This window comes from Ornithorhynchus anatinus, chromosome 9, assembly GCF_004115215.2.
Source record: "Ornithorhynchus anatinus isolate Pmale09 chromosome 9, mOrnAna1.pri.v4, whole genome shotgun sequence".
Taxonomy (NCBI): domain Eukaryota; kingdom Metazoa; phylum Chordata; class Mammalia; order Monotremata; family Ornithorhynchidae; genus Ornithorhynchus; species Ornithorhynchus anatinus.
In genome coordinates, this window is record NC_041736.1 from 53,098,918 (window position 1) to 53,124,775 (window position 25,858).

Here is a 25,858-nt window from a genome sequence, read left to right on the forward strand (position 1 = left end):
GACTCACAATCTTAATCTCCATTTTACAGATGAGGGAACTGAGGCACAGATAATTTAGTGGTCTTCCCAAGGTCACACAGCAGACAAGTGGCAGAGTCGGGATTAGAACCCATGTCTTCTGACTCCCAAGCCCGGGCCCTTGCCACTAAGCCACGTTACTTCTTTGAGGTGGAAGACAGAGGCAGGAAACGACACTTAGAGACGAGAGACAATACAGTAGTCTCCTCAAGCAGTCCTGCAGTAGCAGCAGGAGAGGACAAAGGAGCAGAGGAAGCTCCTTTTCTCACACCTGGCCATCTCCTTGCTAATGAAGGTTTTGCCATTGATGCCAAGAGCGGTTCTCCAGCCAGGGAACTGCTCACTCCCAGAACCCTCCAGACTACTGTAGAGAAGCAACTTCTCCACACTTAGCACCGTCCACAGCGACCATCTGCCCATCCGGCACCAGCCACTGGCTCGGAAGCTCCAGGGATGTCCAAGACAGGGTGGGGACGGGGGGCTTCATCCAGCCTCTGATGACTCCTCCCCGGAGTAGGTATCTGAGAACAGAGCTCCCCTTCCAAGCCTGGCTGCTGTAAACAGATGCCTGCGTGCACATGAATTAAATTATTTTAGCACAGCTTGACTTGCGCTATAGCTCTAATTAAGATGTGCTGTTTTAAAATACAATAGCGCACATGTAGATTTGCACTTTTTTCCTTGACTGCAGCACCGAGAGCCAGAAGATGGACTCCAACACTATCAGCTGGTGGTCTTGTGCTGCATGACTGACTTAGTGTGCCTTAACTCCCACACTGCCATATGCACAGAAAATAATTTGCTCTCGATAAAGTCATCGTAAAATATGAAAGATAACAATCTTTCTCCAAATACAAGTTTCGACACCCCAATGGGAGCTGGTTTCATTAGATCATCTTGAAGGGCAGCATGTTCCAAAGAAAAAACTAATTTTTAAAATTCTTCATTACTCAATTTAGGGCTCTTAACATGATTCTATCTCTTAGATGTAACTGCCTGCCAGAAAGGTAACATCAGTTACTCCTCAGGCAAGTGACTGTCATCTGCACAGAGAAGCAGCGTGGCTTAGTGGAAAGAGCACGAGCTTGGGAGTCAGAGGTTGTGGGTTCTAATCCTGGCTCCACCACTTTTCAGCTGTGGGACTTTGGGATGCCTGCCTACTTGTTTTGTTTTATTGTCTCTTTCCTCCTTCTAGACTGTGAGCCCCTTGTTGTGTAAGGATTCTCTCCCTCTGTTGCCAAACTGTACTTTCCAAGCCTTTAGTACAGTGCTCTGCAGACAGTAACCGCTCAATAAATACAATGAATGAAAGTCACTTAATTTCACTGTGCCTCAGTTACCTCACCTGACATGGGACCACCTGATTACCTTGTATCTCTCCCAGCTCTGAGAACAGTGCTTGGCACATAGTAAGCACTTAATAAATGCCATCATTATTATTATCATCATCTGGGCAGCATTCCCCAGAATTGCCTCATTCTTCCTAGACCACATCCAAAATGGAGCAATGGGAAGTAGCAGCTGTGAGATGACCCAATTACCTTCATATCCCCAGTTAAATCTTCCAGCCCTTGCAGATCAGCGAACAGCAAGACATTCTAGCAGGCCACCAGGTTTCTAGAGATGCTGTCTCTGTCTTCTGGACAATTACTCTCCACGAAGGATTGGGGAATGTCACCCAGCAATAGCCACAGGAAAATCGGAGTCAAGAAGCCTTAAGAGAAGTTAGTCTTCTGTCTGCAGCTACCTTATAACCCCAGACTCCTGCTCCCCAAAGAGACTGCCTGGCTATCCAAAGGCAACAGGGTTTCCGGCTAAATACCCGGGCTACGCACCCTGGGAACTGTTCTGCAGATAACTCAAGAGTGGGTCAGTCTTGTCTTGTCTACAGGGCACCCACTTAGCCAGAGAATAGGAGGCATTCAGGCAGTCCTGGATTTACCACTGCTTGAATTAGGAGTAATGCATTCCAGTGTCTCTCAATTAACAGCTTTTCAGGTTTACAACATCAGGTCCCAGGCTCCTAAAACCCCCGCCCTCTCCCTCCTTTCTCATTTCCCACTTTGGTGCTCACCCTCATCTCCACACCTTCTCCACTCTGCACTCTTGCAGCCTTCTGAGAAGATTTCAGCCAAGAGCACTTCATATAATCCCCCCAATCACCTCAGAATCCCCAATCAAATCCACTCTTGAGTTTAAGATGTATCATTGTTCTATGCATTTTAGATCATTAGTAAGTAGGGGCAATGCACATTATGCAGTACTTTATTATATTTGTGTACTGTGCTTTTATCTTTCTGAACTATTTTTACATCAACCTGACAGCTCTTTGCAACATAAACATTAATTTAGCAACTTCATTTACTCACAAAATTGCATCCATTGCATAAGTGCCCCACTCTGACTTTTGAGGAGGAAATTAAAGATTGTTTTCGTTCTACATATTTTTAGGCAGTGCTAGGCACACATACCAGGACATCAGGAAAGGAGGACAACACAGAAGTTCATCCACTGTTTACTGTATGCAGCACTTGCAATAGAAGTAAAGGATGCAAGTCTAAAGGCCCTCTTTCCTTCTTCCTTCTCCTCTCCTCCTCCCCTTTATTAATAGACTTAATTCTTATAAAACCTGTGCAATAGCCCCACCCCTGTTTTACTGTTACAAAAATTACACAAAAATTGGGGCAATTATGGAAGTTCATTTGGTTCATTACTCATCTACAACTGAGTAATTCTGGTAATAAATTGAGTAATTTTAGTAATAATAGGGCACCCAACCTTGGTTCAGGAAACAATTCCCCCCTTTTATAATACTGTTCCTAAGAGATGATTATTTCCAGTTTACAACATTTGCGACACAATTTGCAGGAGCCAATTGTGTCAACTCTACCTGTAGATACCCCTTAACATTCTTAAAAAAAGAAATTTCTTTTTAAATGATGAATTACCACATCCATCCAGTTTCAACACTCAATGATGATGATGATGGCATTTGTTAAGCGCTTACTGTGTGCAGAGCACTGTTCTAAGCACTGGGTTAGATACAAGATAAGCAGGTTGGCCCACATGGGGCTCACAATTTTCCAGATGAGGTAACTGAGGCACAGAGAAGTGACATGACTTGCCCGAGGTGACACCATGTTCTCTGACTCCCAAGCCCATGCTCTTGCCACTAAGTCATGCTGCTTCTCTAATGTTTCATCGAGATCTGGAAACCCAATTTATTTGGATTTAAAGAAAGAAGAAAGGATTGCAACATGCTGATGGATGGAAGGTAGATGAACCTCCGGCCCAGAGGAATTAATGATAGTGCTACTGGCTTGTACAGTGTCATTCATAACTCTCTCATCCCCATCAGGAACGTTTTCCACTGGGGCATAATGTGCAGTGAATGAGTAGGGGGGCCAGGGTGTTGCACATTGCAAACTCTAAGTGCAAACCTTACTCACATAACCCAGTCACATGCAGAACTAGGAACTCAACACTTAGTCCAGCACTCTGCACAGAGTAAGCGCTTAATAAATATGACTGAATGAACTAGGATTAGAACCCAGGTTTCCTGATTCCCAGGGCAGTGCTTTTTCCTCTGGATCAGTTGCAGGGCATCCCACAATCTAACCGTGACAAACTAACCTTGACTCTTTCAACCCCCATATTTAGACTGTTGCCACATCCTGTTTTTCCTCTACAATATTCCTGCCCACAAAGAACTTACAGTATAGAGGAGGGTACAGACATTAATATGAATAAATTACGGATACGTCCACAAGTGTTGTGGGGCTGAGGGAGGGGTGAGTAAAGGTGCAAATCCAAGTCCAAGAGAGTCATAGAAGAGGAAATGAGGGCTTAGCTGGGGAAGACCTCTCGGAGGAGATGTGATTTTAATAACACAGTGACTCCTCTCACTCCTTTACCCAGTGCCTCCCTTTTCTATTTAAAAAGGATTTTAAAACACTTTACCTAGTAATCCATCTCCCTGCGGGAACTAAACAACATCTACCCAGTCACAAGATTTATGGAAGGCTGTCAAACATCAGTATGTTACACATATCCGCAGCAGAATAATCAGGTTAGGTGAATATCATAACAGAAAAACAATACGTGATATACTCCCACAGAGTCCGAAACAAAACGTCAACCAGTAAAGCTGTCCTTAGGTTGAAAGATGATGTTGCCAACAGTGAGGCTGCATTCATGAGTGTATGTGTGCCTTCGAGAGAGATTTCCTGCACCGTAGACCTGGTTTTGGAGACACAAGCCAAGAAGTTCGGAGACACCCTGCCTTATTGCAGAGCCTGGCACAGGCTCCCAAAGTTCTTCCCCAGGATCGCCCCTGCGTGGCCAAGCGGACTGTACAGCACCAAAGCCGGAGAACATTGCTCGAATGTTTCTCGAGGGCTTGGTGTGGAAGAAGCGCCTTTCAGATTCCTGGGTTTTGGCTCAGAGTAAAAAGGAAAGCAGAGGGCAGGGGATAGTACTGGCTTCAAGATGGAGATTTGGGTCAGGCTTCACTAGTAGATGCTGCATACAGAGACAGACTGCAGCCTTGTGTCTGGGCTATTTGTCAGCCTGCCCGCGTTTTCTGCGGATCAGTCACGCTGGGGAGGCGGCCGCCAAGGTAACCATATTGCACAAGGCCCACAGCACTAGAGTTGGGAAGAGCTCCAGTGCCAAAGATCAGGTGGCAGGGTGAAAGGGAAGAGAGTAGATGAGACAGAGGAAGAAGGTAGAAAGAGGCTTCAAGTATTCCTGCAAAGCACAAGGGGACCATACTTATAAATAATTAACTATTATCATTAACTATGTGCCTGGCACTGTACTAAGCACTAACTTCACTTCCTGTCTACTCCCAGTAGGACTCTCAGGGTGAAGGCTGGTCAACCCTTAACTCATGATCACCTTGGTCACCCCTGCTACTTTAAATGGTTGAATGCTTATTCTTTTTAAGGTAAACTTTTGCCAGTAATAATCATCATCAGTAGTATTTATAAAGCACTTACTGACTATAGAGCATTGTACTAAGCACTTGGGAGAGTATAACAGAGTTGGTAGACATGTTCACTGCCCTCAACAAGCTTACAGTCTATAGGGGGAGACAGACATTAATATAATTTATAATATATAATTTACGTTATAGTAAAAACACAAAATCCATTACTAACAGTCAATCGTATTTATTGAGCACTTACTACATGCAGAGCACTGTACTAAGTGCTTGGGAGAATACAACAATAAACAGACACATTCACTGCACACAGTGAGCTTACAGTCTAGGGTGGGGAGATACACTCATATAAAAACATGTTAATGGACTGAAGGCCAACTTAATTCCCTCTTCTCATGAAATGTCAACCACACTATATCCCAGTGCTAGCAGCTGCAGAGGAAATGCTGTGTTCACTCTGATTCTACAAGTGTCTTTTCAGCCCACCCACTGCAGAGGACAAGGGCTACAGATAGGACACAATCCTAGCTGATCTCCTATATCAACTGATGCATCATTAGTAGTAAATCTGCTTTGTGCAGGTGCAAATAAAAATAATAATGGCATTTGCTAAATGTTCACTATATGCTAAGCACTGTATTAAGTACTTGGAGTAGATGCAAATTTATCAAATCGGGAACAGCCCCTATTCCACATGGTGCTCCCAGTCTAAGTGGAAGGGAGAACAGATAGTTAATCCCCATTTTACAGATGATGAAACTGAGGCACCAAGAAGTTAAGTAACTTGCCTAAGGTCACACAGCAGGTAAATGGCAGAACGAGTTTTAGAACCCAGGTCTTCTGACCCCTGGGCCTGTGTTCTTTCCAATAGGACACATTGCTTCAATGCTTTCTGGTGATAAGGATGCTCTGGTAACTGAATGAGGTGCATGCTCATTTAATTCAAGTGTGACACTAATTGAAGAGCAGTGAGTAGCACCTTTTACTGGTAGCCTCTAGAGAAATGAGAGAAGTGGTTAAAAAAAAAAACAAAGGCTAAAATTTGGTAGGAGGAAATGCAAAAGACTCACCCAGGTGTTATTTTTTGACAACCATGGAGGTAAGCTGAGTACCTATTTCTATTACTGTACTTAAAGAAGTTGCTATTCCACATCTGCAAATTTATCTTAGTTCTTTGAACAGCAAGAACATTCAAAGAAAATGTCATTCTCCTACCCTAGCATTAAGCAGTCTCTTTATAGGTTTCCACCTAAATCAAGCAGCACAGTCCACATTTAAAAGAAAAGGAAAAATATAAGTAGTTGTTAGAAATAAATCAAGAACATAGTTAAGATAATGTTCTGTTTATGAAAAGTAGTCTTCACTTCAGCATTTGAAGAGGAAAAAGGGTTTTAACCATGGTATGATTTCTGAGGTATAGAACCAGAAAGAATTTTCAAACATCTGCTTGATCCTCTTACAATGGATATGTCTGATAGAAACTTGAGATAATTTACAAATTTAATTTCTAATCACATATGATATTCATTAGCCACAAAATGTTCTTAGCAGAAAAACAAACACTGCTGCTGTATTTCTTAACATACATAAACCATCTTCAGACTTTTAACTTGAAAAATAGCTACTTCAAATAAAAATGCCTTCCTGATGCTCATATTGGTGTGTGTGTGTTGGGGGGGGGGGGGAACGCAGGAAGGGGAGGGGTGGTGTGTGTATCTGACCTTTGTTTTTGCAGAAGATGCCATTGATGGGTGAAACTCGTGTGCGCGCACGCGTACACCTGAAATTTGTGGAGGTGGTATGTTGCTGTTTAGAACAGTCTAATGTTGTTTTTGTTTTTGCCGCCTTGCCTCTCAAGTCATATGAACCTTCTACTCAATGAGAGCTGCACCTTTCTTGACTGCCCTGAGCCACCTTGGTCTATCCATGGCATCTAACTGTCGGTGTTCATCAGGAGTGCGTACGGTGTGAAGCTTGGTTTTAAATCATGTCTACAATGGTTCCTCAATCAATCAACTGTATTTGAGTATTTACTGTGTGCAGGACACTGTAGTAAGTGCTTGAGAGAATATAATACAACAGAGTTGGTAAACACGATCCCTACCCTCAAGGAGCTTACAGTCTAGTGGGGAAGACAGACATTAAAATAAATTACAGGTAGGGGAAGTGGCCGAGTATGAAGAAAATAATAATGCTGGTATTTGTTAAGCGCTTACTACGTGCAGAGCACTGTTCTAAGCGCTGGGGTAGACTCAAGGGAATCAGGTTGTCCCACTTGGGGCTCACAGTCTTAATCCCCATTTTACAGATGAGGTAAATGAGGCACAGAGAAGTTAAGTGACTTGGAAGATACGGCATAAGTGCTGTGGAGCAGGAGTGGGGTAAAAGAGTAAAGGCCTAAATGAATACATGATGAAGGAGAGAAGACAAATAGGGTGAGGAAATGAGCAGTTAGTCAACAAAGGTTTATTCTGTCTTCTTTGCTTTCAGTTTTACAATTACAGCTCACAATATAGCAGTTGGGTTTTTTCTTTTTTCTTTTTTATGGTATTTGTTAAGCGCTTAATATGTACTAAGCACTGGAGTCGATCCAAGATAATTGGGTTGGACACAGCCCCTGTCCCATATAGGGCTCACAGTCTTAATCCCATTTTACAGATGAGGTAGGTAACAGACACAAAGTAGTAAAGTGACCTGTTCAAGGTCACACAACTGACAAGTGGCAGAGTTGAAATTAGAACCCAGGGTCTTCTAGCTCTTAGGCCCATGCTCTATCCTCTGTTCTACTGAATACAGCCTACAGATGAGGCTGGTGAAACCCAAGCATCACAACCAAAGAACTACAGTTTAGTTTAACCTTTAGTTTGGCTTAAACAGTCCTGCCATCATACTGATCAAAGTCTCCCAAAGGATATTTTAATTCAGTTTTCCAATTCCTTGATCCATGAGCTGCTTATATAACAGAGAATTATCTCTCAGCATTCAGCTCTGTGTTGCCAGTGTCAATTTTTGCTTGTGCGCCTGGCTTCACTGGTCCAGGCTGGTTCAAAACCTAGATTTTCTTTAGATTTATCATTAGTCTGTAATGCCTGGATGAGTTGGTTAGGTGGTTTACAATCTCGTGCATCTTCTTGGATGTGTGCCTCTAAGATGCAGCCATCAGCATACAACAGTTCTTAAATGATTGTCTTTAGGAGTCTGGATGAGGCAAGATGCTGATGAGAGGGAAGAGTTTCTCAGAGGGGCAGAAGCAGATATTTTCATATCTCTTGACATATTGTCCAGCATGCCTGCATAGAAGGTGCCAGGATACATGGAACAGGACTGGACCCACTACACATTCTTGCTGGACTCGATTAGGGATGGAAAACGGAAGGAACAGGGGACCGACCCACAGCTCAAGCCCGATAAGCCACACAGACAGTTGTTTCAGAATCTTGATGGAGGTGAAATCTACTGACAACATCAAATGTTTTCCTACTGTCTATGAAAAGAGGTCTCAGTGCTGCTGGCTGCACTTTTCCTGTATCCGATGCCCTGCAAAAATCACCTCTGTTGTCCTGTCTTGTGATCTGAAGCCATATTATGATTCTATGCTCATTCAGCCAATGAACTTTTTTCAGTAGTCGATCCAGGCTAGGATTTGCCGGCGATGGAGAGTACAAAGATGCTTTGATAACTACCACTTTTGGTAGTTATGGAAATGATGGCATCTTTGATATCCTGGGCATTTCCTCAGTGTTCCATAGGTTGATAAAGAATTTGGGCAAGTGCTTTAGCTAGTGGCATGCTAGTATCAGTTACTGCTGAGAAGCATTATGGGACTAGTGGAAAGAGCACCAGCTTGGGAGTTTCAGGATCTGGGTTCTAATCCCAACTCTGCCACCTGTCTGCTACATGACCCTGGGTAAGTCACTAACTTCTCTGTGCCTCAAATTCCTCATTTAATAATGTTGGTATTTGTTAAGCGCTTATTATGTGCCGAGCACTGTTCTAAGCGCTGGGGTAGACATAGGGGAATCAGGTTGTCCCACGTGGGGCTCACAGTCTTAATCCCCATTTTACAGATGAGGGAACTGAGGCACAGAGAAGTTAAGTGACTTGCCCACAGTCACACAGCCGACAAGTGGCAGAGCTGGGATTCGAACTCATGAGCCCATTTCCAAATTGGGGATTAAATATCTATTCTTCCTCCTACTTAGGCTGTGAGCCCCAGGTTGGACGGGAACTGTGTATAATCTGATTATCCTGTATCTATTCCAGTGCCGTAGTACTGGAATAGCACAGAGCTATAGCACATAGCAAGTACTTAAATGCCACAATTATTATTAGTAGCCCTCGTAAAATCATTATCTCCTTCAGGAAGCCTTCCCCGACTAACCTCCCATGTCCCTCCCTTATTCTCCCTCCCTTCTGCACTTGGGTCCTTAGCCACTTAGTGGTAATAATAATAATGTTGGTGTTTGTTAAGCGCTTACTATGTGCAGAGCACTGTTCTAAGCGCTGGGGGAGATACAGGGTCATCAGGCTGTCCCATGTGAGCCTCACAGTTAATCCCCATTTTACAGATGAGGTAACTGAGGCACAGAGAAGTTAAGTGACTTGCCCACAGTCACACAGCTGACAAGTGGCAGAGCTGGGATTCGAACCCATGACCTCTGACTCCCAAGCCTGGACTCTTTCCACTGAACCACGCTGCTTCCCAAAGGGTACTTTGATACCCTTTCAGAGCACTTATTTACATATCCTTACTCTTTGCTGGCTCCCCTAATTTATTTTAGCACTTGTCTTTCTCACTGAATTGTCTCTCCTCATCCTAGAGGAGAGGGATCATGTCTGTCAACACTGTTGGACTCTCCCAAGCACTTGGTAGTATGCTCTGCACACAGAAAGCTCAATAAATGTGACGGATTGGGTCCAGGTGCTTTGCCATTTTTCATGATAGACTACTGCAGTGCCTTCCCCATGGTTGGGACAAATGCCACCTTACAGGTCTTGAGTGAGTAATGCCGGATCCAAGCCTGTGCTCTCTTCCTTTTGACTCCTTTTCATATAAAATTAACACTCCCAAATCCCAATACCCATTAGTCTCCAATACAAATCTGTGTTGTTATCAAAGTTACAGGAGGTGCAGCCTGAAGTTGTCATAAACCACCTGCCAACAGCTAATTAGGACTGCCTAGCTAAAAAGCTAACTGCTTTTCAAATAGCTGTGGCAACAATATAAAACATGCCTTCAGGACACCGGGTTTCAGATGGTGGATACAGGGCTTCACAGAACTGAGTTATCAAAAAAGAGAGAAACGCACTAACAACTCACACAAAAAGATTACATTTTGATGTCTTTAAGAAATGCTGATTTAGTGAAAAACAGAAAGGATAACCAATTTATCACAATTTATTATGTGCTGCAGGCTACATAATTTTCAAGAGATTCTGCATAACATGTAGGCTTGAGTTCTTTAGAGAAGGGATTCATTCAAATAGATGCGAGCATTTTTCAGAAATCAAATTCATTTCATATACTAGCATTTAAGAATCTTTGCTCAAAAAAAGTATATACCAGTTTGCTTTCCTTAACAGTTCTGATATGCAAAATCCAATGTCAACTACCACATTAAATTTACTGGTGAAGATATAGCAACCAGAAACAAGGAATGAAATTGCTAAAATCCAGTCTGACTCCTCAGATTTTCTGGGATTTTTTACTCGTTAAAAGAATACCAAACAAACCCTCTATTCTTTATGTGGGCACTAATTTGAACAAAAACATTTCAGTCTTTTCAAACCCATTAAAGTATGGAATTTAGACTAAACTTGTATGCTGCCCTGAAGCAGTCAGCCCTGCAAAGGAGAACCAATAATAATTTCTATTCTTACGCCTCTGAGAACTGTGCTATCTTTAATGTTCAATTTACAACAACTTTTTAAATCTTTGTAATTTTTAGAAATCCATAAATGGCAGAACCCACTTAATTAATACACTCGAGAGTATTTAAATACACACCCATGGCATGTACCCAATAGCAACCCTGTCAGAGAAAAAAGTGTGAACTTCTATATAAACCAGTGAATATACAAACTGAAGACAGCCATCCAAAACTGAATTTGAACTTTCTTTCCTACACATTTCCATTCTTTATTAAATAATATTTGGGACAAGTACCATACTGATCACTGAGGCAGATACAATATATGGAGATGGGATATAGTTCCTGTCCCACATGGGGTTTACAGTCTAAGGGGGAGGGAGAACTGATATTTAATCCCCATTTTACAGATGAGGCACCGAGAAGTTAAGTGACTTTGCCCAAGGTCACAGAGTAAGCAAATGGCAGATTCAGGATTAGACCCTAGGCCTCCAGATTCTCGAGCGTCCGCAATTTCCAGTAGATCACACTGTTTCTCTGCAATCTTCTTGTAGCCTTAAAAGTTCACAATTCCTTGGCATTTGTGGAGGCATTTTTCCCAAATTAAACATGAAATGCTTGATTTTCGAAGGAAAATGTAAAACATTCCACACAATCACAGTAAAAGAAAAATGAAGAAAACACATTTTCACAACCACACTGAATACGCTGTACATAAAAATGAATATTCAAACAAAACTGGAACATTTATTAGTACTCACACACAATGGGATCGTGTTAACACTGTTGCTGAAAATTACCTCTTATATAACCTGACCTATGATGGTGTTTTTGTCTTAGTTCTTTCTCTAACTTTCTGCAGAGTAATGGAGGGTTGGTTTTTTTCCAAGACTAAGCAAATATTTCATCATAACATTTGTTCCTATCAGAAGTGAGCTGAGGGAATTTGGAAGCAGATACTGAAGTGATCATTTATCATGATTTTCTTTCTCACCTTCAGAGAAACAAAAGTGGTCGAAGCCTGCAAGCAGCATTAGCAAGCTGCAAGTGAGTGACTTCTCCCAAGGGTGGGGAATTCTCACTGAAGTTGTGCCGAAACAACTGCCTGCGGAGTCTCACCATGGCTGGGGGAACACCCCAGAGCTTCCACCCTAGGAGCAGCCCTGACACCTATGCATTCTGCCAGACTAGAAGATCTGCACAACCACACGGAGAGTTACCGCTGTCCTGGGACAATTCCTTCACTGGCCCTGGCTCTGGGCATCCACGAAGTGACCGCTTACCTCACTTATGGTCTGAAGCCAGCTCAGCTCTTTAGGCTACATGACACTCCCAGCTCTTCCTACATCCTCCCCCATTCCAGAAGACCATCTGATTGCAATCGTTACCCATTTTGTTCTCCAACAAAAAAGCTCTTGACCACTGGCATTAACCAGATAGGAGGGTTAATTCTGGAATCAACAGCCCATATTTCAAGTTTTGCTTTGTATGGTAGTTTTCTAACTTGGTTTTGGGGACTTCATTTGGTTAACTATTGGAAGGCACTGTTTCAAATAATGGACGACTTTCAAAATCAAGGCAGGAAATTAGGAGGGTGAGGTAAGTACCACATCTGCTATTCTCTCCTTAAACAGCTCAGAGAAATTCTTGGCAAATTGCCAATCTGTCATGACATAAGAAGATACGTTGTAGGCTATATTCCAATTTCATGCCATTAGTTAAGGCAAAAGAAGAAATAGTGACCATACGCATTAATGTAACTAAAAAGTTAAAAAATAATACAAGGTTTGGATTTTAGACTAACCTAAAAGACATTCTACTAACAAACTCTTAGAACATAGAAGAATAAATAAAAAACGAGCTATGCTGGGTTTTGCTGCAAAATTCATATTGCAAGCAGGAGAACAAAATGGAATCTTTAAAAATAAAATTGCCTCCTTTTCTTTCCTTAAGAGCAACAATGAGCACAAAAGTGAAAATAAAAACTTGGAAAATCGCCTTTTAGAGACTCACAAATACAAATGAAACCGAATAAGAATTGAACACACATGCAGTTTGATAGTGGGCTTCATTTTTTTTATTACCCATAAATAAATCTGTACCTAAGATGCACTGGACAACAGGGGGCAAAAAAATCTTTGTGGCACAATGTTTCCCATTCTAGGAAAAACAAATACAAGTAAAATCATCTGCAGACACATACATGTGTGCATGGAGAGCCCTTAAATTCTTCAAATTCAAAACTGGTGCTGCACTGACCACATGAGAAACAAGTGGTAACCCTAAATTCCAAAACTGATATTTAAAACTATGACTGTCCCTTTAATAATAATCAAAACAAACACTTCAACAGAACGACCAAACAAACCAATCTTGCGGCTGTCTGGTTTAAACTGAAAACAAAATTCATACCACAATATCTTTCCACTTAATTTCTTGACAGATGCACCTATGACAATGAAGATGGACCACAGAGTTCACTTAATTAAGTCTTTACACCAATTTTCCAGAGGAGAAAAAAAAGATCTACAGGCTCACAGAATTTTATACAAATATATCCCCCCTTGACAAGGTCATTTCTGATTTCTTTCCACTAAATCCCTAGATTGAGCCCCAGTTGGCACAAGTGAACAAATTCCAAGTTTACTTACCTCTAAAGAAGAAATCAATTATGAGGGATGCTCACGGGCCAACCCTGTTGTTCAAACAAGGATTCTAAAAAGAATTAAATTGGAATCCTGGCTCCTGGGTCTGCCATTTCTAATCCAGGGACAGAGCAGAGGCAGGAGCTCCTTCCCCTGGCTCAGGATTCAACTATCCCCTAATGTAGCCCTCCCCTGCCAGCCTAGACCCTTACCTCTCCCAACCATTGCAAGTTGAGTAAGGCTCCCTTAAATGGCAAGGGGTCAAAATAATAATAATAATAATGTTGGTATTTGTTAAGCGCTTACTATGTGCCAAGCACTGTTCTAAGCGCTGGGGTAGACATAGGGGAATCAGGTTGTCCCACGTGGGGCTCACAGTCTTAATCCCCGTTTTACAGATGAGGGAACTGAGGCACAGAGAAGTGAAGTGACTTGCCCACAGTCACACAGCCGACAAGTGGCGGAGCTGGGATTCGAACTCATGAGCCCTGACTCCAAAGCCCGTGCTCTTTCCACTGAGCCACGCTGCTTCAAAAAGAGGTACAAATTCAATGGAAAATGTGCAAGGACACTCATGGATGCAGTTTCACCATCAACAAAATCTCTAAACTGAGATATAACTGTACCTACAGACCTTTCTCTGTTACAGGCAAGAGATAAGGGAGTCCAGAGCCCCTTTCTTGGAGTCACTGGTGAAGAGTGGTGGAGACTGGGGGAGACTGCAATGGTACACGATGCTCATGAAGGAGAAGTTAAGCACTGGCAAAAAGAGCTCCTTCTTGAATGGCTCATTCACAGCTTGCACTCACAAATTCAGGCACCTGCAGCTGAGCTGGCTACACCTCTCTTGGCTCACTGCTGGCCAAGCCAGACCTTAAATCAACAGTAATTATTGAGGTCCCACTGTGTGCGGAGCACTGCACTTGATACTGATACAATGAAGTAGACAACATCCCTGCCCTCCAAGAGCTGACAAGCTGGCAAGAGACACAGACACTAAGATACTCAGATGGGAGGAAAAAAGAAAAGGAGAGATGTTTGTGAGTTAGTACTTAAGTATCAGGGTATGTAAGATATACGTTCAAAAAGTGCTATGGATGGCTGGGAGTAAATCAGTGCTTAGGTGACAAAGAAGTGCTTAAGTACCAGTTGAGAGGCTCTGAACTGGGGAGGTTAAAGATTAGGCTTCTTGGAGAACATATGATTTCAGAAGGGATTTGAAGATGGGGAGTCCTTGTTCTGTCAGATTTGAAATGGGGAGTTCCAGGAAGGAGGAAGGGCATGAGCAGGAGTTCAGCAGTGGGAGAAATGAGAATGAGGCACAGTAAGTAGGTCAACTCAAGAGGAATGAAGTTTGGGATAGTATAAGAAGAATACTAATTACCAATTACGTTAGGAAACGTATATACCAAATCTATTACATTGGATGTACTCCCCCAAGTTCTTAATAAAGTGCTCTGCACACTACAGGTGCTCAATAAATATCCCTCATTGAGTGTTTACAGAAAAAATATCTGGCAAGGGAGTGAAGTATGGACTGAAGAAGTGGGGGATTGGAGGCCGGCTGATGAATTAGTCATATCTGGCTATGACTAAGACCATGAACCAACCTGGTAGCCTTTTGCCCTGGGAAAACCTGGCAGTCATGTGGATGGAGAGGAAAGGGCAGAGCCTGGAAGTGCTGTGGAGTAGAAACTGGTAAGATTTGAAAACAGAATGAATGTGGAGCTTAAAAGAGAGGGAGAAGCCAAGTAGCACCCCAGGGCTGCAGGCTTCAGAGACGGGGAGGATGGTGGTGATGTCAACTCTGGTAGGAATCTTAAGCAGAGGAGAGGATTTGGGTAGAAAAGTAGTTCAGTTTTGGACATACTGACCTTGAGATGCTGGCAGGACACCCACACAGAGATGTCCCATAGGCAGGAAGAGATGCAAGATTGCAGAGAAGGAGAGGTTGGAGCCAGTGAGGTAGTCAGTTGAGAGTCAGCTGCCTAGAAATGGAAGTTGAAGCTATGGGAACAGATGAGCTCACCAAGGGAGTGGGCGTCAAGTGAGACTAGAGCACTGGCTGGGCTGCACTGCGACACCACTGCCCATTGCTACTGGCTCTGAGAGGGACAGAGAGTAAAATGCTAGTATCCCCTTACCCACTACTGCAGAGAAAGACCAGGCCTGGCCTGACCTGACCTTGCCCGGCCCCGAGAAGAAGCAGGCTCATGGGGAGCCTTTCCCCATTCGTTGTGTGACTCTGGTAATCACTCCACTTGGTGCAGCAGGGATTCATCTCAGCAATGCATAGAGAGGATCCAGCCAGCCCCCAGAGAGTAGCCAGACCGCAGTCATCCCTTAATCTCAGAATTGCTCCTTGTTGAAGCTAAGAACCAGAACACTCACCCACACCTGGGAGTTTCATTTTCTCCAGTTGCCTGGACGGAAAGAGAGGAGAAAGATAAAAAGACCTTCTAACCAGGGCACAGGGATTGGTAGGATTTGCTCCACCCTTCCCTTACTCTTCTCCTTGGCCAGGAATGGAGCATAAAGGAAGAAAGGTGAGGTCCCTCTCCTAGGGCTGGCAGTCCCTAACTAAGTCCTCCTGCTGCCTGAGGCCTAGCAATCAAGGCAAATGGTTCCCCTTGTTTACTTTCAATGTACCTATCCTAGCTCTAAAGCAATGTATTATTTAATCATACAATTACTACTCTTACTTCATGTAAATGCCCAGCAGGTCAACCAAGCCTTTGAGCAAATCCCAACAGGAACGCTTTAACACACTAACAAAACTTGTTTTCTCACTTCTTTAATTAGATGAGATTATTGTGCTCATCCCTACACAGAAACACAAATAGTTCACTGAAGCCCTGCTACAGTACAAAACCCAACAGCTCCACAAATTAACCTTCATTTGGCTTTTACAGAGTGTTTTGCACAGTGTATCACTAATTGTGCCCTCAGGAATCAGCCCCTCTAGCTTCTCTAGCCATGTTTCTCCCCGGTGATGATGGATTCAGGTAGATTGCAAACTCCTGCAGAGCACTGATCATGTGTCTTGCTTCTGTTGTACTCTCCCAAACACACACACTGAGTATGTGTTGTGTTCAATAGGCCCTTGATAAATGCCACTGATGAGGAGAGAGAAAGCTCTACAGTATTTTTTTAAGGGAGTGGGCCAAACTTGTGCTGTAAAGCACAGCCTCAATTCCATAGTTGTAAAATGAGCAAGGGCCTGGGAATAAGCACGTAAAAATACCATAATTATTATTAGTTGTGGTCTAGTTACAAGAGGCACTGAAGCGAGCCAACTTTAGAGACAGGCCTACAGCCAAGCAAGAGTAGTAAATAAAGAATAAGGCACCAGAAGGCTTACAGAAGAAGGCCACAGAAGACCCCAGTTTGCTTCTCTGCCTTTACTATTCAACAAGCAAGAGCCTTAACCTAGGCACTGGGTAAGCTATTTAAAAGTAAAAAGGGGACTAACTATCAGAGAATGCTGACATGCACTCTCGCTTTATCACAGACCTCTTGGCTTTTGAACAGACTTCCACAGTGTATGATCTCTGCTCACATGGCCTCTCACCAGGCCAGGATCCACTTTAGGATTTTGCCTGACTAGTAGTAAAACTGCAGACGTATTTATAAGAAGTCAAAAATAGATGGAAGGGGACAAAAATCACAAAATACAGAAGATGGTTAAAATTTCTCTCTGAATGAATACATATTTTAAAAGTTTATATTCCTCAAAGTCTAGGACACATTATTTAGCTGTGACTTTTGAAATCTGACACGAAACAGGAGTACACCATGCCCAGTGAATATGATCTACTTCTGCCCCATAGAACCTCCAAAATAAAAAGAAATCACTTTCATTGATAACACTACATTCTCATATGAAGGGGTTTTATATTTTCAGAATCGACAGTATTTATTGGCCAACTATTCATTCATTCAATTGTATTTTCTATTATTATTGCTTATATACCTTTATGCTGTATATATGTATAATATATGTATGTATAGAATATATTATGTGCAGGGCACAATACCAGGCACTAAATGTAAAATATGATCCAAGTTTTGAAGATCTTATAATTAAATGCAGAGTGAGTACAAATTCCAAACGTGGCCTTGGCTTCTCAGTTGGCATCTTTGGTTTGGAGTTGTCATAATACCAATTCAGTCCCATTTGCCGATAAAAGGAACGTTCATTTCTGCAAGTCTTCATTTGAAGGAATCCAACTAGTGCCATTTTCCATTGAAAAAAACTGATGCTCAGATAGAAGATTTCAGCCCAAAAACCTGGCTTTTATGAAGAAAGCTATCTGGGTTGGACAAGCAACTGCATTCCTAATTCTGAAGATGAAGCACTTGTGGGCATGCAGAGATCACCCTACCTGTTCCTCTTGCCAAGGTCTCAGCAGCAACTCTCCAGTTTAAATCAGAAGAGCAGACTTGAAAGTCTGTGTAAATGCATTTCCAACATTTTCTTAATTTGAAATGCATGTTCACATGCCTATAACTATTGTAATTTTATATTCATATGCCTTTCCAAGAAAACCTCAGAGCACATAGCAGTTTCTTTCAACAGTCACCCCAACATCACTGTAGGAGCTGAAGAAACGGAGGCACAGAAAATTAAAGGGACTTATTTTCCTAAACTTATTCAACAAATTGGAATTGCAAATAGTATTTATCCTCTCTACCACTAGTCAGAAGGTACACACCTTCTGTGTGTAGCTTCACTTGATTTTAGCATTCTCTCTTGGGTTAACTTGGTGTGGGGGTCAAGTGTACAAATAAACACAAATGTCCCTATTCCATTTTTGTCATTGTTCTCTGCTAAAGTGGCAAGCTACCTCATATATGACTTAAAAAAAAATATGGAGAATTCACCAGTGCGCAGCTGCAGATGTCTTTATATGCCAGGAAGCTGCAAGAACCATTAGGAAAAATACAGCAGCCTCACCTTATAACTAAAATCATTCAAAGGCAGAAAGATACTGAGCTACAAGAGACCTAAAGCACTAAATAAACAATATAAAACAAAGGGTCAAAGTCAGTCAGTGACTGTAGTACAACAGGGATGTAGTCGGGGAGGAGCTGGAGTGACAAAGCTAAAGAGTGTCTGTGTGTACCTGAGAAAGACAAAACCCCTGGAGAAGAATTAACAGTTCCACTACTGCCAGTCTCTGTCTCTCCCTCCATAGGTTAGCAAAATTTCCACGCCAGGCACACTGTCTTTTAGTTCCATTGCAAATTCCCACCCCACTCCGTCTCTGTTCTGCTCCAATCCTCACTCAACTTTCTCATGCCACTCCAGCTCCAAGACCTACTCCATCTTTCTATTCCCCCCTAACCCCCACAATTCTAAGAAAGCTTTTAGTCCTTAACCTCACTATTCCAGGTCCCCAGAGGATCTGGAAATAGTAGAGATTGCCCTAAACAAATACTGTTTAACCAATGTAAAAAACATCTCCGAGATCCAAGCTTCAAGGTTCTCCACCAGCCTCGTATCTGATCTCTTCATCCATTACTCCTCAAAACGCTCTCCTTCTTCCTCCAGCTAAAACCCGAACTGTTCCTCTCCCACCTCCACTACCTCACTCAGGGTTCCCTTGACTTGGAGATCTCTTCCTCCATGAATCTGACAGACCACAGTTCTCCCCATGTTCTGAGCCCTCGTGAAAGCCCACCTCCTCCAGTATGTCTTCCTCGATTAATTCCCAACATCCCAAGTCAAAAAAACCCCAAAAAACCCACCACTTGTCTCTAGCACTTACGACCTTATTTACCCACACTCAGGACTTATATGTGTGTTTAATTATATAGACAATTCAATTATTTACTTTGCAAATATTTTTGTGTCTCCCTCATTCCAGTGTGAGCTCCTTATGGGCAGAAAATGTGTCACTTGCCTGTTTGGAATTTATCAAGTGCACTGAATCCAACAGATGGGAGCTCAATGAAGGTTTATAACTACTAATCCTACTGAATTATGAAATCTGAATCCCAAAGTCCCCAAGAAACCTCTCTGACCAGGCGAATGTAAGAAAGGGGAAGTAATATTATTAGTAATTGTGGTATTTGTTATGTGTTTTCTATGTGCCAAGCCCTGTACAAATCACTGGGGAAGATACAAAATTATCAGATGTGACATTCCCTGTCTCACATGAGTCTCAAACTCTAAAGGGGAGGAAGAACAGGCATTTAATCCCCATTTTACAGATGAGTAATAATAATAATAATAATGTTGGTATTTGTTAAGCGCTTACTATGTGCAGAGCACTGTTCTAGTACACTGAGCACAGATAAATTGGCTGATAAACCCAAGGTCATACAACAGGCAAGTGGCTGAGTCCCCACCCATAAATACTGCAGAAAACAGTCAAGGCGACAATACAAGGGTACAGACATGGCATGGTCACGATCTAAACGAAACCTCTCCCTGCTCAAGCACTTGCAACAGAAATGCTACAGAGAGCAGTAAAGGCCAAAAAGCATAATACAGAATTAAACTCTAAAAGTTCCTTCACTCTCTCAGAGAAATCAGGTAAATAGAGAACAAACAAAAGCCTGCATGCCCTAGAACCACCATCCCCTGAAGTTGACTGAGGGTAAGTCACAGTGACTTCAGTCTTCAAAACAAAGCCGCTTGAAGACTTCTGCCTAGATCCTGAAGCAGCCGGAGGTAGAATAGGAGGAATACAGCAGTAAAGGAGCTGAGACTAGGACTTGTATATCAGAGAGTCAAAACCTGACTGTTCCAAGGAAGAACTGAAAAGTATTCCCAAAACAACTAGGCTGAGCTGTACCAAGCCTCAGCCTTCCATGTCCTAGATGCAGAGGAGGCTGATTTTTCAGAATCCTTGCCCTCATCCTGTTGTCTGTCATATCCTGGCTTCCCACACCCTCGTTTACATCCTGTTGTCATGACAATCGGATGTGGGTGAGGCAGAGGCTCCCGCTTTTGGGTCTTGCCTTGTTAAAAAGACACCTTCTTCCCTGGAAACCTCAACCCTTGCTATCCTCCAAGTTATCTCTGGCCTGACAGGAGCATCTCTTCCTTTTCCAGGGCACCAACATCACGGGCGTAAAGAAGGCATAGCTTTTTTGGCAGGGCAGAGAGCCGTAACTAGCCCATCCTGCCCCTTTGAACTAAGAAGGGGCCAGAGAGAGAGGCTAAGGCCAGGAGGAGGCAGCCCCCAGCATTTCTCACTTTCCCTTCACTTTGACAGGTACTCTATACTTATGGTTTAAATTTGAAGAACTACTTCAGTACTCCACATACTCAGTTCCTATAAAAAAAAAAAAAACTTTCCTTCATGAAGGGAAACTTAAATAGGAAGACAAAATCAGAGGATTATGGAGACTAATCAGTGTCCGTCCACCCTAGAGTCTTCCTCAGGATCCATATTTGTAAAAGACGTGAAAGTCTTATCTTTGAATTGGCGAAAATGAGAATTCCAGAGTCTCCTAATCATTAAGTGTTCATGTGTCAATATAGCCTTAAATAACTTCATGCTTCATTACACATTCCCAACGGGAGATTCCATCACAAACGATTACGTTGACTCAATATTATAATGCATATGCACACGTTCAAAAAATATGATATAAAACCTTTCACCACAAATGTTTCAAAGGGTAATGGCTTCTGCTGAATGAGAAAAACAGGACAATAATCTCATCCTGAATTGAGCTGCTGCTTTATCTATAACCAATCCATTTAATACAAATACCCCTACAAATCACAAGTGATATTAAGAGGGGTGTTGTTGGCAGAGTTGCCCAACTCAACCAGACATGGTACAAGTGACACACACAAAAGCCAGTACACTTCTGGAATACACTAAAGGCAGCGCCATTTCTGAACACAGCGATCTGATGATGGATGTGACCCAAGCTGGTAGGGTTCATCAGGTTAGTGATTTCAACAGGACTAGCCCATCTATCTTATCATCTCTGATTCAGTTAGGAGGGTAAAGGGTGGCTACCTACACAGTGATAATTCTCTCACCTGGATGAAGGAAAAAGGGAGAGGCAGGAGATAAGACACATGAATGAAATGCACCTGAAGTGGCCAATTTGCAAACCTAGGAAGGGCAGGGTTGGGGGTGAAAGACTATAAGCAGAAAGGAAAAAATAGTATGCTATTTGCTCAAGATATCCTGTCAGCCAGCACAGTGAATAAAGCTACCCTACCTTCACCCCCTGAAAAACCTAATAGTACAAGATGCAAAAGTAACAGAGTTTTCATTATGTAATGGTCTGGCTGAATGCCAATATCTATTAACACATGCATTTGAGAAGATGTTTAATGGCCTGGCTGTTCTGGTACTCGCCTTCTACCTACATTATCCATAATAGGTCTTTCTCTAAGGGCACAGCATAACCCTGACTTACCCTATTCTAAAGCACTAATTTACAAAATGGTACCCTGACCTGAGAAAGGATAGGCACCTCCAAAAATGAGCATCTTCTCACTCATACAATCAGGCCCCCATGCTGACTCTAGGTCTGAAACCTACTCATTAACACACATTCAAGAAAATATGATCTCACATATATTGCTGACAAGAGGGAACTGTTTGAATGCCGTGGGGAAGGATCATTTTTAACCATCTTCACAATGTATTCGTCTATTACTAAAGACACTGAGTGAGCCATTTTGAAGGCCAACTCCAAAATAAGCATTATAAACTCTGCTCCATTGTTTGATGTGTTAAATGAAGACAAATGTGTAAGTCTCAGTCCTAGTAAGGACGGGAGAGTTGCTGACTCCCAAACCTGGGCCTACAGTTCCCTGTTTTCCACAAAGTGGGCCTTTGACCCCAGAGTGATGAGATCAGTGGTGGGGACTGCAACGAGTTACCTAACTGCCTCAATTTGGGGTTTGCCCCACCTCCTCAGCTCCACCCCACATATCGGGGTGAGAAAATGGGGGCAGAAAGAGAGGGATTGGAGCTAGGCTCTGGATTGAGCTGGAGGGACTAAATCAGCGAGGCTCCACATCTGCAGGGGGGACAAGGTGACAGGGCTAGCCTGCGAGATGAGATTGGAATCTGCGAGTGGGATGGGGGAAGAGGAAGTCGAGAAGGGAAGAGGGGAGAAGAGAGAGAAGAATGGGCAACAGAATCTGGTCCTGGGTCACCAGGGGCTGGGAAGAGAGTTGGATCTTGGGCCTGGGGGGTATGGGCAGAAAATTGAAAATGGAGCCAAGCCTCTGGACTCACAAGAGACATCGCCTGGGCAGCAGGCCCTGCCTGGACTCTAGGGAGGACAAAGTCTGGGCAGCAGAGACTGTGGCCTCTGTTAGCTTGCAGACTGTGAAGGGGTGGTATGAGGGCCCAGAACCACCAAGGGGGGGTGGAAAAAAGTTCAGGGAGTGCGGGCCGAGGCTATTTTAAAGCTATCCGACACTGACTGATCCTGCCATCTGGCAGCAGGACTGAAAACTGCATTCAAAATGTGAAGCATTACATGGAAGAGCCCTAGTTTTTTAAGTATAAGCACCAAAAGCAAAAAAAAAACAAACAAAAAACCAGCACCAGGCGCAGTAACGAAATGAACAAATCAGGATAACCCGGGATAGACTTTTGTATGTGGATAATGCTTACAGGATAGTGGGCCTCATATTGGCCTTTTCAGTCACCCTCCTGGCCCCATAAATACATTTTAACACCAGTGGTAAGACTGTAAGCTTCTTGTATACAGGTAACATACCTCTTCGTTGTTTGTACTTCTCAAGGGCTCAGTACAGTGCTCTGCATCCAGTGGACATACAAATACTAACACCATACAAGTACCCAGGACATAAACGTAGATCTCACAAACCAGGTTCTATCAAGGAGGGTTACTGGGCATACAATAGCTGTGGTACTTTTGTACAATGACAAAATAAATGGCTTAGAGGTGAAAAGGCCCACAGGTTCTAATTTTTTTTCCTCCCACTGGGGTGGCGAAAAAGGCACCTAGCAGTAAGCCTCCCGCTAGTGGCACTAGCCAAGTGAAAAGAAAAGCACAAAGTTTACTCTGTTGAAGTGGAAAGATGCAAATCAGAGACCAGCCCAGCTAATTGTCTCCTGCAGTCTGGCCAAGAAATGTATCCCGTTGGGCAATTAAGACATGATACAGTTGCCTACCTAAGCAAATAATAAAGCTTATTTCTAAGACTACATTTCTGACATTCGGCCATTCAGGGGATGAAAAAGAGATTTCTTTTTCAAACAAAGGAAAATCACTTACCCCAAACAAAATGAAACATAGTACCAACATCCAGCAGAAATCCTACATTACTCAGATGGTAGTCAACGGCGCAACCCTGCTCTCATCATTTCAAAAGATAAGTACAGTGCTTGACACACAGTAAGCCCTTAAATACCACAGTAAGTTTTTCTGATGATGGAAAAAATGACTTCCAGAACAAGTCTGCAAAATCTAGGAAGTGCTAGCATAGCATCCACCCCCAACGAGCAGACGGTGGCACAGTAATTAAAGCCCACCGACGTGGTACCGGTGACAACAGAAGAGTGCGGGCTTCAGGACTTGTTAAAGTGAGTTTCACCCCGCCCAGCCCCCGGATGCCCCTGCATTGCCAAAAGGAAAAACTGCTCGGAGAACGGGGCTGCGGCACTAGAAATCCAACCAAAACAATCATCGCTTACCATTTCTTGGTGCACTCGACCATCAGCTCCTGGTAGGAGGCCACAAACTGGAACTTGGATGCGTGTTTTCCGACACGCTGCAGTCTCTTCCAAACTGAAGCCATGATGATCAGTCAAAATACACCGGCGGCCCCGGGACGGCAACGGGGCGGCTCTAAGGGAACGCAGTGTCCAAAGCTACATGTACAGCTCTATCGAAAAAGCGAACTACGACTTGATGTGATGTCTGGGGTCCATTATTCTTCTCCCCATTTCACAGGGCAAATCCTACGAGACGAAGGGGCTCGGCCCGGGGCGGCGGGATGCACATGACCGGGTGAGTGAGAGGAGGTTTCCTCATGGAGTCATCATTCCTCCTCGTGGACTAAATGACGTGCGGTCTGAAGGGCTGAAAAGGCAAAACAAAGACGGAAAGACAGATAAAAGACAGGGGCGATGGGAAGGGAGGGGGGAAAATACAGTTAGTGTTCTGAGATGATGGTGCACATCCTCGTCCCCGAACAATAAGACAATACACACACACACACCCTCAGAGCAGTAATGTCAGGAATGCGAAGCGTTGGGGACAAGAGAGGCTCCGGGGGCAGGGACGAGCATCATTTCGACAACAGTGATGAGAAGCGTCGAGGCCAGTCCCGACATCACGTATGGGCTGACCGAGCGGGAAAGAAGCAGGGATGCTGTCGGTCTCCCCGCCCCTCGAAATGGGGATGGGGGTGGGTGGAGGAGGGAGGGGTCTGGAGAGAGGCTCTTTGTCTTTGGGCAGATAATTAGCGGCGGAATCTTTGTTTGCCCTCGGAGTTTGTCTCCGGAGCAGTGAAAGGAGGGGGTGAAAGGGGCGGGGGGTGCCGCTCGGCCGGGGAGAGGGTGAAGGTTGCGGACCTTCCCCGAGAAGGACGGGACCTCCGCTCCCCGGCGGCTCGGGGACGGACGGACGGACGGACGGACCGGGCCGCGGGTCCTGTCAGACAGCGGCGGGGGCCGGGCCTCTCCTTCCCCGCCGCCCCGCCCCGCGCACCTCTAACGCCGCCGCCGCCGCCGCCGCCGCCGGGCTGGGTCCGGCCCCGCTCCTCCGCCGCCGCCGCCGCCGACTCCTCCATCCCCGCCGGGGCCGCATGGGACAACCGAGCCCGAGGCGGCGCTCGCTCGGTCGCAGCCGGTCGGCGGGCCCGCCCGCCGTCCTACCGCTCGCCCCTCGGCGCCCGCCGCCGCCCCCTCCCCACCGCCATCATCATCATTACCTCCCCCCGCCGCACCTCTCACACTAACCCTACCAGCCACCGCAGCCGAACTCCCGCCCGCCTCGCCGCGCCGCCATTGGCCGGCGGCCCCCTCCGCCCCGCCCACCGCCCCGCCGCCGCCTCGGCCCTCTCATTGGGTCCGCCGGACGTCCATCACGGCCCCCTCCCCCCTCACGGGGAGCCCTGCTCTTCGCCTCTTTTTCGTCTTGAAACGGGAGCCGGGCGATTTAAGGCCGCGCCCATTTCTTTGATTGGTAGAAAGGAGGCGAGAGAAGAAGCCGCGGGGGAGCAGTTAGGAGTGTTTAGAGTCAGGGGACCAGGGATGGGTGAGGGGTGCGGTCTATCAATCGGGATGGAGGGAGGAGGAGAAGAAAGTGGTAAATGGAGGAGGGATGGGAAAAGAAAAAGGGAAAGGGAGGAGGAGAGGAAGGAGAAAGGAGGAGAGGAAGGGGAAAAGAAGAGGGGGTTCACAGATGGTGTTGCC

General features: G+C 44.3%; 1 protein-coding gene across 9 annotated transcripts in view; it reads right to left on the reverse strand.

Annotated features, from left to right (window-relative positions):
- EHBP1 (EH domain binding protein 1) overlaps positions 1 to 25,167 on the reverse strand; it is a 227,147-nt gene extending 201,980 nt beyond the window's left edge. For 5 of the 9 annotated variants that reach the window (XM_003431281.5, XM_007672053.4, XM_007672052.4 and 2 more), the window contains exons 1-2: positions 24,661 to 24,774; positions 24,134 to 24,521 (exon numbers count right to left, since the gene is read on the reverse strand). In XM_003431281.5, the coding sequence (XP_003431329.1) occupies positions 24,134 to 24,237 (104 nt within the window). In that variant the 5' untranslated portion in view covers positions 24,238 to 24,521; positions 24,661 to 24,774. Of the gene's footprint in view, positions 1 to 24,133; positions 24,522 to 24,660; positions 24,776 to 25,151 lie in introns of those variants that run through there. The other 4 variants (XM_001511071.5, XM_007672051.4, XM_029071573.2 and 1 more) reach the window with 3 other exon arrangements.
- Positions 25,168 to 25,858: the final 691 nt, after the last annotated feature.